General features: G+C 37.3%; 1 protein-coding gene across 1 annotated transcript in view; it reads left to right on the top strand.

Annotated features, from left to right (window-relative positions):
• Window positions 1–14260, top strand: part of APOH (apolipoprotein H) — a 145490-nt gene that overhangs the window by 113812 nt on the left and 17418 nt on the right. The window contains exons 6-7 of the mRNA XM_053721465.1: window positions 3544–3723; window positions 14037–14234. Coding sequence (XP_053577440.1) covers window positions 3544–3723; window positions 14037–14234 — 378 coding nt within the window. The remainder of the gene's footprint in view (window positions 1–3543; window positions 3724–14036; window positions 14235–14260) is intronic.

Here is a 14260-nt window from a genome sequence, read left to right as displayed (position 1 = left end):
TTTTGATACTGTGGTTTGTTTGTTTTTGTACCTTAGTGTTTGTTTTTTTTGTAACTTAGTGTTTGTTTTTTATTGTAATTTAGTAATTTTTAATAGTAGATTTAAATAATTTGAGTAGGGTTAGCGTTTTTTAATATGTAATATAGTTAATTGCTAGTTTAATGTAATTGTAGTATAATAGTTAGGGTAGTTTAATTAATAGTTTTAATATAGTTTATTTTAATTCTAAAGGTAAGTTTTAATTTATTATAAGATAGGGATGTTGTAAATTTAATGTAAAGTTAGCGGGTTGTTAGGTTTAGGGGTTAATAGCTTAATTTAGTTTATGGCAATGTGGAGGGCTGATGGTTTAGGGGTTAATAGGTTTAGTTAATGGTTGTGATGTGGGAGGCCAGAGGTTTAAGGGTTAATACGTTTAATTAAATCCCTGTACTAAAACCAGTTACCCCTCCCAAAAAAAAAACTATGCTTAAAATAATCCTACCCTAAAAAAAGATTCCCTGAAAAAGGCATTAGTGATTAAGCTCTCTTGCTATGAAAAAAAGAACCTATCCTTAAAAAAAAATGTCCTGAAAGGGGCATTATTGATTAAAGGGACATGAAACCCATTTTGTTTTGCTTTCTTGATTTAGGTAGAACATACAATGTAAAACAACTTTCCAATGTACTTCTATTATCTAAGTTGCTTCATTCTCTTGATATCCTTTTTTGAAAAACATATCTAACTAGGCTAAGTAGCTGCACATAGATGCCTCGTGTGGTGGCTGCACATAGATGCCTCGTGTGATTGGCTCACCCATGTGCATTGCTATTTCTAGAGAATTAAGCAAATTAAATAATAGAAGTACATTGGAATGTTGTTTAACCTCATTTAGCCCTTATGACGTTCTATGCCGTCCTAACCACACTGAGTCTTAAACCCCTTAGGACGGCATAGAACGTCATAGCCGTTTGTCTGTACTAAAGACAAAAGCACTTTGTGAATGGAATTGTGGGCTTGAGGGCGTGTCTAGCGCCATATGCACTTCCCCCTGATACAAATCCATCATTGAAATCACGGGATCGCATGAATGATCGTGTGATTTACATTTTTTACTTATTTGTTTACATCGGATGTAGACAAATAAGTCAAGACGGGAAGGGGTTAAAATTATATTCTCTATCTGAATCATGAAAGAAATATTTTTGCTTTCATTTCCCTTTAAGCTCTTTTGCTTACAAAAAAACCTTTATTCTAAAACTAAAAAAACACCCACCCAAAAAAATCAACCTACCGTACTCACCAAACTTGAATCCAGCTCCTTAGGGGGGCAGCTGCTGGTCCATAGAGGTGCCCCTCTGGTGATGTCCTCCTGTTCGATCTGTCGTCCATATTCTTTTTTTCTGATCTACCGTTAAACATCCTCTTAAGGCGAGATTCCCCTTTATATAGGGGTGCCCTTGCATTTCTATTGGCTGATTTTTGAATTCTTAGTCCATTCAGCTAATAGGATCAAAGCTTAACGCCACCCATAGAAAATATGTGGAGTGTAAATTACCACTTGTTTGGGCAAATGTGCATGCATTTAAACACCACGCTACTTGTAATGTGGATTTGAGCACAAAAAATGTGACCTCTCGATCACCTTGCGCTAACAATAGCGCTCCACTTATAATCTAGCTCAAAAAAAGGGAATGACAGTATTCAAGCTGGTTACATCCCATTTGGCCAGTAATGTATCTGGACCTATATCAACAAACTGTCTGATCTTTGTCTCCCTATTATATGATTTACCTGTCATTACTAAAAGGGATGAGATCTTATCTAGAACACAAAACAGAAACACATTACTAAAAACAATTGTTTATTGGGTATTTCTTTATTGCACAATGTGTCTTAGCCAGAACCCCTCAAAACGTTTCTGAAACTAATAAATGTATTAACCGTTTCTATCCTGAGAGTGCAATTACCTTTCATGTATTATGCAGGAGCCTAGGGGAGACTCTGGAAGTTGGAACAATTTATATGGTTTTAAGGCTGCTGAGAGCAGAGCGAGTGCTGGACTTATAATGCTAGATTACAAGTGGTGCGCTAACCGTTGCGCACAAGCGATATCATCTTTTTTTTTCCCGCTTTATGCACACTCCTGAGCATACTAAGGTTTTGGTGTTCATTTTTAAATCACATTCTCCTTTTAAAGGGGTAGTAAAGTCTAAATTAAACCTTCATGAACCAGATAGACCATTTTCAGTTTACTTCTACTGTTAAATTTGCTTTGTTCTCTAGGTCTCCTCTGTTGAAAAGCATACTTAGGTAGGCTCAGGAGCAGCAATATATTATAGGTACTAAGCTAAACACATCTGGTGAGCTAATGACAGGCATATGTGTGTAGCCCCCAGTCAGCAGCTAGCTACCAGTATTGAATTGTTTCAGCATGCAAAAGCTGCTAATTCAAATGACAAAATAATGTAAAGTAGTTATTTGTAAACAATTTAATACACTCCAGCAGGTAAAATTGATCAATGGGAACACATTAACTGTGAAAAAATTACAGTACACTGTCCCTTTAAAACATAACCAACGTGGCCCCATTTAAGAAATATATGACAAAGATACTCACCAGCATCTTAAGGTAGTTTTGCCAATCATTAATAAAGTGACAATTTAAAATCCCTTTTCAAATCAGTAGAACTTGCACCCTGGGTCCTGTAATATGTTCCCACTTATCCATTTTTTAAAAAAGTTATTTGCAAATAGCCTCATTACCTTTATCTTGTCATTATCATTAGCTTGACTGTTAAAACCAGCACCTATACTTAGAATGTAAACTCTGCTGTACTGGCTATAGGAAAGCCAAGAGGCAACATCAGAAATCAGCTTCCCAGTAAAGGTGGAAGAAAGAACTCTGTCTTTTTGAAAGGGTGTTCTAGTAACATATCTGAATACAATAAAATAGTATCAGCTGCTTCCCTTAGTATGATACCCCTTTGATTGATGTTTACATATTATACATATATTAAAACACTAATTACCTTTTAAAAGGGCACTAGATCTCATTGAGAAATCAATTACCAATTAACCTGTTGGTGCTCTGCAAATAAATTAAAGGGACATGAAACCCATATTTTTTCTTTCATAATTTAGAAAGAGCATGCAATTTTAAACACTTTTCTAATTTTCTTCTATTATCTAATTTGTTTTATTTTCTTGATATTCTTTGCTGAAAAGCATATCTAGATAGGCTCAAGTAGCTGCTGATTGGTTCCTTCACATAGAAGCCTCATGTGATTGGCTTACCCATGTGTATTGCTTTTTCTTCAATTACGGATATCTTAAAAATGAAGCAAAATAAATAATAGAAGTAAATTGTAATGTTGTTTAAATGTGCATTCTCTATCTGAATCATGAAGAAATTCTTTGGGTTTAGTGTCCCTTTAAGAAAATAATAATAATAATATTTACATTTGTGTAATTTTTTTTTTTTTACTTTTTATGTCTAATGATAACACAATTTAGTCTTACAAGCTATTTAATTAACCTCAAGTCTTTTCTTTTCTTAACAGATGTTAAATGTAATCGTCCTACAGAGATTGAGAATGGCTTTATCTCCTTCTCCCCAGCTAGGAAATATGACCTTGGTGAATCAGTAACGTATGGCTGTAAGCCAACATATGTACTGGATGGTCTTAGGACCTCGATCTGTGAGAAAGACGGGGAATGGACCCCAAAACCTACTTGCAGGGGTAAGAAATTATAGTTAGAAACTGAAAGGTTTTACAATGATGTGACCACAATAATGATCTTGATAAAATGTATGGTCTATGATTGATGTTTTTATTCTATGGGGAAGCCATATTGTCTATCATTTACCAGAGGTCAGATAAAGGAACATTCATCACAAAAAGTTTCTATTGTCTACATAAAAGAGGATTCATTAATACAATTTAAAATAAAGCTTTAAATTTGTATTCCCATTTAAAGCACACTTAGGGCCCATTTATCAAAGCGTCAATCTCTGTGCATTCGCTGGCGTCAATATGCACGTCAGACATCGCTAGACATCTACATACGAAGCCCATATTTATTAAAAAGTCTGTCAAAAACGCGCGGCAAGTAAGGAGCGATGATCGTCGGACTGTTGATAAAGAAGAGTCATCGATGTAGCGGATATTCTGTTTTTTACAACGTTATTCATACCATATCATTACTGTCCATGAACAAGCACACTTCTCTAAAGCTAATCTTTTATTTCTCATCTTTTAATGTCCAAGAAATAGCTTGATTTATACCTGAACAAACAATAATATCTCATAAAAAGTATTTTTTTGAATTTCATTTTTATACAATAAATCTGATATATGATATTTTCACATAAATGAATGAATATTTGTATTTCTAGATTTGCCTATCTCATGTTTTTTTCTTTTTTTAAAATTATTAATAATGCTAGAATTTGTACATATAACTTTGCACATACTTGTATATATATATGTGTTATGTCAGAAATCTTCTGCAAACATATTTACATGTCCCTAAATTTTATTTTCTTCTAAACAATGTTGTCTTTTATATCTCTGTGTTTATTTATACCACTATATGTATATAGTGTAAATATATTATTATTCTAAGCAAGAAAAAATGTGAATATAACATGTAATCAGGGTATCATATGTATTTATTTATTTGCAATCAATGGATATTTTAAGAGCTAGGCCAGTTTTCTCTCTGCACCTATGTAACCCTTCCTGATTGAAGTCAAGTTTGAAACACCACCCCTCCACGGGTGTAAAAAAATGGGCTGGCATATAAGATGACATTTCCTAATGAAAAGGAAATTCAAGAGAAGGAAGAAAAACACTGACAATATCATGACAGTAAAGAGGTGATTTTAATTTCTTCTGTATCTGATTCATGATAGTTTAATGTTAGGTGGGCTATCCTTTTTATTTTTTATTATTAGATTGAATAAAACATCATTCAATTTTTCAAATCATTGTCTAAAATATTACATTGTGTGTCCTAATGTCAGCATCAATGTTTAACTTTAATACTAATTTCACATATACATACTTTCAAAGTATAATGCACAATGTAACAAATGGCATTTACAAGTTCTGATGAGTGATCAATCACACAAGTATCGAGCAATTTGATTCGTTAGTGATAGTATAATATGTATATTTCAATCAGATTGGCTGATGTCATAATTCATGTGATTATGCTTTTCCAAATGAAAAGTGGTGGAAACTTTCACTAGTTTGTGGGTTGTGTAGGAGTTTGAGTATTGCGACCAATTTGGTGCAAAATATTGCATCAAATGTGGTGCGAAATGCAGGGGGTCTTGTTTTACATACATTAAACATGGTGAAATTAGATTGATCAAAAAAAGGAAGTTAGCTATAGTATGTAATGTATTTATTTCATTTTTATCGCTATATCTACTAGTCCTGCTGCCAGACAGACATCACCTGTCATTAAAACTTCTTTAGAAATTAATCTATCCCTTGAAATTACATGTGATTAGAATATTGTTATTTAACATATTATTTAGATACTGAACATGCGTCTTTGTTGTCTGTGTGATTTAGAAAGAGTAGACAATTGTAATCAACTTTCTAATTTACATAAATATGTAATAAGCTTCATTCTCTTGCAGCATCTAACATAACCTTTCTGGGTTTTCAGACCCATTGATTTCTATGGCATTCGCGGCCTCAAGGGTGGCGGTTTGAATGTTTGATAACTTAATGAGAGATTCAAATAGAGTCGAATATGACGGCGAATGATTAGTATTCCGCTCGAATAAGACAAGCATCAATCTGCGTCGTATTAAATCTTGCGGTAGCGTATATTATGTCACATATTTCAATATTTGACGATGTTGATGCTTTGTTAAATACGCGGATCAAATTTGCGTCTAATTTGACGTGAGATTCCAGCGTATTCCGGCGTATTCACAGTTGAAGCTTTGATAAATGGGCCCCTTAATGTTTTCCAGTCATTCTTTCTTCATACTTTAAACTACACTCGGAACTGAATTTTCTACTTCACTAAAATCATGTAATTGAATGTTATTCCTACACTAGAGCAAATATTAACCTTATAAGCTACCTGATTAGCCCCTTCACTGCCAAGAATTTCAGAAGTGTGGTGAACAGATGCAATTAGCGGCCTTCTTATTGCAAAAATAAAATGGCAGAGACATGCATTTCTGCTGTTTATGAACAAAGGGGACCCCAGAGAAGCTTTTACAACCATTTTTATTACGACTGCCATAGTTGTATGTAAAAATACGTTTGTGAAAAAAGTAACTTTTTAAAAAATTATTGTATTTGACTGCCCAATAGTGGCACCAAATATATCAAAATGGGCATAGATCAATACCTTGGATTGTCTACTTTAAAATATGTATAATTTTCAAAGGTAAGTAAAAAAATAAAACAAAGGCTGTATTTCTGTTTAAACTGAGCAATAGCAAAAATGGAAAAAATTCTCTTCTATATTTTGGGCAGGATTTTCTCTGAAATTTCCGGTAGTGAAGGGGTCAACATAAAATAATATAATTAATGTAATACAATATAATATAATGTTGATAGCAGCAAGAAGTTGGGTAAAGATTTGTTCAGCTGAAAAAACAAAATGTATGCTTACTAAAAAGAAAGAGTAGTAGCAGTAGCTTTCTAACCTTTATGTTTCCCAGAGAAACAGACAAAGAGGGCAGAGGACTGGTGAAAATCCTTAGTCGTCTGTAAGTAGAATTTAAAAGCACTTACAAATTGTGTAACAAACGTTCTTTGGAAGAAGAAGGATTAGGACACAGAGAGGGAACAACAATTTCCTGATTGATATATTTCTATTAGAAACAACCTTAGGAAGGAAACCTAACTTAGTACGAAGAACCGGCTTATCGGCATGAAAAATAAGATAAGGGGAATCACACTGCAGAGCTGAGAGTTCTGAGACTCTTTGAGCAGAAGAGATAGCAACAAGAAACAAAACCTTCCAAGATAACAACTTAATATCTATGCAATGCAACAGTTAAAATGGAGCCAGCTGTAAAACTTTAAGAACAAGGTTAAGGCTCCAAGGAGGAGCAACAGACTTAAAGACAGGCCTGATTTTGACCAAGGCCTGACAAAAAGATTGCACATCTGGCACATCCGTCAAACATTTATGTAGTAAAACTGATAAAACAGAAATCTGACCCTTCAGGGTACTGACTGTCAATCCCTTCTCCAGGCCTTCCTGAAGAAAAGATACAATTCTAGGAATTCTAATTCTACTCCAAGAGTAGCCCTTGGATTCACACCAATAAAGATATTTACACCATACCTTATTGTAAATATTTCTAGTAATAGGCTTGCGAGTTGACCGACTCAGAAAAACCACGCTTAGAATTAAGACATTAAGACAGAATTAAGCGTTCATTCTCCAAGCAGTCAGCTTCAGAGAAATGAGATTTGGATGAAGGAAGAGACCCTGAATCAGGAGGTCCTCCTCAGAGGTAGTCTCCAAGGTGGGAGAGATGAAATCTCCACTTGGTCTGCAAACCAGATCCTGTGAGGCCACACAGGGGCTATTAGAATCACTGATGCCCTCTCATGTTTGATACGAGCAATGACACGTGGAAGGAGAGCAAACAGAGGAAATAGGTATGCCAACCTGAACACCCAAGGAACTGCCAGAACATCTATCAGAACGGCCTGCGGATCTCTTGACCTTGAACCGTACCTTGGAAGCTTGGCGTTCTGATGGAACGCCATCAGATCTAACTTCGGCACCCCCAATTTGAGGACTAAGCTGGAAAACACCTCCGGATGGAGTTCCCACTCCCTGGGATAAAAAGTCTGTCTGCGCAGAAAATCCGCTTCCCAGTTGTCTACTCTTTGAATGTGGATGGCAGATAGACATCAACTGTGGGTCTGTGCCCACTGAAGAATCCGAGTAACCTCCTCCATGGCTAAGGAACTCCGAGTTCCTCCCTGGTGATTGATGTAAGCCGCAGAGGTTATGTTGTCTGATTGGAACCTGATAAACTGGGCTGAGGACAACTGAGGCCAAGCCAATACAGCATTGTAAATCACCCTCAACTCCAAGATGTTGATGGGAAGAGCAAACTCCCGACTCCCGAGTACAAAGATCCTGAGCTTATAACGACTTCCAGACTGCTCCACAGCCCAGCAGGCTGGCATCCATGGTCACGATCACCCAGGAAGGTCTCCGAAAGCATATGCCCTGAGACAGATGTTCCTGAGAAATCCACCATGGGAGAGAGTCCCTTGATGACTGATCTAACTCTATTCTCTGAGATAGATCTGCATGGTCGCCATTCCATTGTCTGAGCATGCACAACTGGAGAGCTCTCAAATGGAATCGAGCAAAAGGAATGATGTCCATGGAAGCCACCATCAGACCGATTACCTCCATACATTGAGCCACTGAAGGATAAGCAGTAGCCTGAAGAGAGAGGCAAGAGGGAATGATTTTGTTTTTCCGGACCTCTGTCAGAAAAATCTTCATCAATAGAGAATCTATTATGGTCCCTGAAAACACTACTCTTGTAGCAGGGGAAAGGGAGCTTTTTTCCCAATTCACATTCCATCCGTGGGATGAAGAAAATACAACAATATCTCTGTGTGAGATTTTGCTTGTTGAAAAGATGGCGACTGAACCAATATGTCGTCCAAGTAGGGTGCCACAGCAATTCAACGAGAATGGATCACTGTCAAAAGAGCCCCGAGAACCTTTGAAAAAATTCTGGAACCATGGCTAGACCAAATGGAAGGGTCACAAACTGGAAATGTTTGTCCAGAAAGGCAAGTCTCAGGAATCTGTGATGGTCTCTGTGAAGATACGCATCCTTTAACTCTATTGTTGTCATGAACTGACCCTCTTATATTAAAGGAAGAATGGAGTATATAGTCTCCATCTTGAAGGATGGAACATTGAAAAACTTGTTTAGACAATTCAAGTCTAGAATGGGATGGAAAGTTCCCTCTTTTTTGGTAACCACAAATAGGTTGGAGTAGAACCCGAGACCCTGTTCCTGCACTGGAATTGGAAGTATCACTCCCAAGGAGGAAAGATGTTGTTTACATTTCAAGAACGCCTCTCTCTAGCTAGTCTGCAGATAATCTTGAGAGATGGAATCTGCCTCTGGGAGGAAAAGTCTTGAATTCCAATTTGTAACTCTGGGATACTAAGTCCACAGTCCATGGTTCTGGGACATCTCGTATCCAGGCTTGAGGGAACTGAGAAAGTCTGCCCCCCACCTCATCCCAAACCGGGTCTAAACAAGGTTTTGCCCTTGTAAGGAATCGCCATAAGCTTGACTTTAGAGGACACGTCCGCAGACCAGGATTTCAACCATAATGCCCTGCGGGCTAGGACAGTGAGACTAGAAGTTTTAGCTCTTAGTCTAACAACCTGTAAAATGGCATCTGCAATAAAGGAATTGGCCAATTTAAGAGCTTTAATCCTACTTGAATTTCATCCAAGGAAGTCTCTACTTGAAGAGAATCAAGGCATCGAACCAATAAGATGCCGCACTAGTCGCAGTGGCAATACACACCGCAGGTTGCCATTGGAGACCTTGATGAACATAAATCTTTTTCAAATAAGCCTCCAGCTTCTTGTATATCAGATCCTTAAAAGAGCAGCTATCCTCAATAGGAATAGTGGTTCTCTTAGCCAGAGTGGAAATAGCCCCTTCAACTTTGGGTAAATGGAAGATGGGGAAAAAGACACCCCTGGTTTCTCCCATTCCTGTGAGATAATCTCCCTAGCACGGTCTGGCACAGGAAAAACCTCCAAAGTGGAAGGTACATCAAAGAAAAGTTTACAATGACAGGGGTATCGGAGTCATCAACAGTAGCTAAAACCTCCTTTAACAATACACAAAGGTGTTCAAGCTTAAATCTGAAGGATACCACCTCAGTCTCAGAAGAAGGAATTATACTGTCCAAATCTGAGATTTCACCCTCAGATAGTCCCAATGTATCTTCCTCATCAGACTTATGAGAAAGGGCAACTTGGGAAGCAGAACTGAGGACAGGCACCTTACTTTCTGAATTTCTAGATTTCCTCTTGCATTTTCCCTGTAATCTGAGAATGGCAGCTAATGCCGCAGATACCGCTGAAGATACCTGGGCAGCAATTTCTGCTTTTAAATAAACTTCACTAGGAGTTATAGAGGAACCACAGGGCACAGCATGTGACGCCATTGAGGCTTGGGATGTAGCAGGAGAAAGCTGAGGTATTATTTTAACAGCATCATCCTGAGAGACATAAGGTTAAAAAATGTTACCTTTATTTTGCAAGGTTTTCTTGACACACGAAGAACAAAATTACATAGGAGCTGCAATTTGTGCATCTAAACATAATAAGAATGAATTCATGAGAGCAGGCTCTTGCTCTATATCAGACATGTTGAGAAACAGTAAAGAAACTTGTACAGATAAGTTTCAAAGATTTTAATATTCAATTAAAATAAGCCAAGGAAAGAATACACTTTAAATTTTATCCCAAATTAGGATCGATCCCCAGCTAAAATTATGTGAGAAAAGTTAAGAAAAAAACATTTAATAAACATCAAATAAACTTCTAAAATAAACTTCTAAAATACTCCTCAGGCAACCCCATACCTCAATTACTGAGGCGTCTTAGCGCTACCAATTATGACCGGATCAGCCAGAAATAGAGAAAAACAACTTTTTCCTCAGAAACATTAAGAAGTATAGCCGGTCATGTGACCGCAACTGCCGAGCTCAAATTACTGCTGCGACACAGAGGCGCACTACTTCCTGGTACACTGAGTACCAGAAATAACCATTTTTTCAAACCTGACAGTGTAAAAGTTTGCATAGTTTTATTTTAAAGCAAAGGGGAAATGAATAAGCTGCTGAAATAGAAAATTCAGCCTTACATTCAGTTTAAACTTGTATTGTTTTATCTAGTAACTATTTGTTAGAAAATAAAGCCTAATAAAAACATTTTACCCTTTCTTTTTAAAAGAGTTTAAATGTTAGTCTCACACATGCTACAGTGCCGGCTTCATGTCCCAGTGTAACCCATACAACAGGATTATCTATGTCCCAATAAAGAGCAGTGTCTTAATTTGTTAATTGCTTGGTCTCCCCAACTGGAAGAAAAAGCACTTATCTGCTCCGCTGTCCGGCATGTAGACAGTTCCTCACAGAGACCTTTGAAAAAGGAATAACAGAGTAGTCAACTCTGGCCTTCTAATCTAGGGCAGCATTTGTTAGGAAAACGCAGTAAGTACCTGTTTACAAGTTCCTTACTGCTTTAAGGCCACCACTACCCAACTGCAAGGAATGACGTGGAATACGGCTATATCCCAAAAGTTGCTTGTAGATTAAATCAAAATTTTTCTTCAGACTCCTAAACTTCACCTCCTCCATGCACCGAAGGCAAAGAGAATGACTGGGGTTGTGGATAAAGGAGTGATACTTAGCAGTGTAACTTTGGTGCTCTTTGCCTTCTCCTGCTTGGCCAGGAGTGATATTCTCAATAGTAATTACTCAAGCCGTGGACTCACTATATCTTAGGAAAGAAAACACAATACTTTTTAAAAAGGAAATAATAGAACTATTTAAAGGGACATTAAACTGCTGGTCACAAATACAGTATCATTCTCCCCATGCTATTGTTTTCCCTCCTGTACCTGCAGCTCCCTTTGGAGCCGCTCTCTTATTTTAACTCATTACAGAATCTAGCTGCTAAAGCTCTGCATTTTATACTTGGCGCCACCATCTTGTAGCTCGTGTATTGCTGCATCATGTGACAGAAGCAGTGCAGTTTCACAAATATGTGATGTTACTTGCTTTCTGACAGCTGTACCTTTCACTTCAGTTTAGCTCACATAATAGAGAACTGAAGAGTTACATTTTGCTGTTTTTTTGCACAATTTAAAAGCTACATAACAAATATAAGCTCCAAGATGGTGGCGCCCTATGTGAAGATGCAGAGCTTCACTAACTAATATTTGTAAAGGGTTAAATAAGAGAATGACTTTGAAGAGAGCTGCAGGCAATGGAGGAAATAACATAGCATGGGGAGTAGCAGGGCCACCTCCAGCATTTGTGGGGCCCTGGGCAAGACAAACGTGTGGGCAGCAGGGCCATAGTGGGACCAAAAATAGGCCTGGGCATTTTGAGGCAGAACAGCCCACTCCCCTTCAAAATTTGTAAAATAAAGCATACACCAAAAATGACAAGTATAATGATCTAATTAACTTGTAAATTAGATTGTAGGGGAAGAGAGAAATGGGATTAAAGTGATTGCAAACTTTAACAAATTAAAGCCCAGTATCAAAATATAATCTTAAAAACAGGGGCACTTTAATTCATTACATTTTACAAATACGCTTATTTTTTTAAATACTTACCTTTGTGTTATGGTAAACATAACGCTGATCCTCCGCTTGCATCTCCTTCTGTATTTAGCATATCGATGATGAATCCGGCTTCCTCCAATCGTTACGTGTCCCACGAGCTGGACGTCAAAGGGGGCACACAACAATTGGAGGAAGCCAGATTCGATATTGATCTGCTATAGATAGCAGGAGATGCAGGCGGAGGATCGGCGTTATGTTTACCATAACTCAAAGGTAAGTATTTTAAACTTTGTAAACTTTAACAAAATAAAGTCCCCCTATTTTTAAGATTATTATTTGATTCTGGGTTTTAATTATTTAAAGTTTACAATAAATTTAAATGCAGGCTACGGTTACACAGCAAAACAGATTACAATAGATTGCAAAATAGTTGTAAAAATCAAACAAACCACAATTAAACTATAGTCTCAGTTGTTAAGAATGGTGGCAAAATCATGTACAGTCATCAGAGATGTAAAGCCTGCTGACAAAGGGCGTCTGTTGGAGTCCAGGGTAGGGGAATCTGAGTCACTCAGGTTACCAGAGCTGCTATGGAAGCTCTTCATAGCCAAGCTCACATAATCCTTACCTCCAAGAGGCAGTGATATTCCTGACCAGCAGGGAGGCCAGTCCACCACTAAACTCTCCTTGGTCTTCGCTTGACTGCGATATTAGCACTGTAGTAAGGGAAGGTGCGAAGTGAAAAAGACATGCCCGTGACCACACTTCCGCCACCAGGGAATTCGCATCCCATAACCATGGAAACCCCAACTAGAATTACTTCCGCAACCAACCACTGACCCTACATTCATTTACCTAGCACCCTTTAACTGGATAACTAACAAGCCCGCTGCATGCTTTTACCGTGACAAGCGAGGACTACAGCGTATGTTACCATGGAAAGTGCTAACCCCTTCCTGACACCAATAATTTTGTCCTCTCTAATGTAATTTGTCTCCCAGTTCCTACTCCCATTGGTGGGCAGGACTAAATTCCCAGTTCTCAATACGGTTATGAGCGCCCTAAATTGGGACCCTGCTTACCCTGCTCCAACGGCAAGCCTGATAAGTAGTAACCATGCTACTGTAGTTATACTCAGCAGTTTAATGTCCCTTTAAAGGGACACTGAACCCAATTTTTTTCTTTTGTGATTCAGATAGAGCATGACATTTTAAGCAACTTTCTAATTTACGTTTAATATCAAATTTGCTTAATTCTCTTGGTATCTTTATTTGAAATTCAAGAGTTTAAGTTTAGATGCCGGCCCATTTTTGGTGAACAACCTGGGTTGTCCTTGCTGATTGGTGGATAAATTCATCCACCAATAAAAAAGTGCTGTCCAGAGTCTGAACAAAAAAAAACAGCTTAGATGCCTTCATTTTCAAATAAAGATAGCAAAAGTACAAAGAAAAATTGATAATAGGAGTAAATTAGAAAGTTGCTTAAAATTTCATGCTCTATCTGAATCACAAAATAAAACATTTGGGTTTATTATCCCTTTAATCTTTCTTTTAAAAATAAATAATTGCTAAAACAGGACATATTTTGTAATGTTTTGCAAAATTTAAATCCTTATATCATTAAGAAGAATAAAGAATTACTAGTCAGTGGATAATACAAATCACTAAATCTTTTTTTTTTTTGTGTGAATATTGTTTACAGCACCATGCCGCATTACAACAAAGAAAGCAGTGGTAATATACAATGGAAGAAAACTTAGTGTGGATAAAATTTCAAATCACTTGATACAGCACGGCGATACAATCGCTTATTATTGCAAGAATAAAGCAGAGAAATGTGCATATATGGCAGAAACACATTGTGTTGATGGAAACTTTACAGTACCAAGTTGTTACAAAGGTAAGGATCAATTGCACTACGTAAGG

Source organism: Bombina bombina, chromosome 1 (assembly GCF_027579735.1).
Source record: "Bombina bombina isolate aBomBom1 chromosome 1, aBomBom1.pri, whole genome shotgun sequence".
Taxonomy (NCBI): domain Eukaryota; kingdom Metazoa; phylum Chordata; class Amphibia; order Anura; family Bombinatoridae; genus Bombina; species Bombina bombina.
This window is presented reverse-complemented; position numbering and strand designations above follow the sequence as displayed.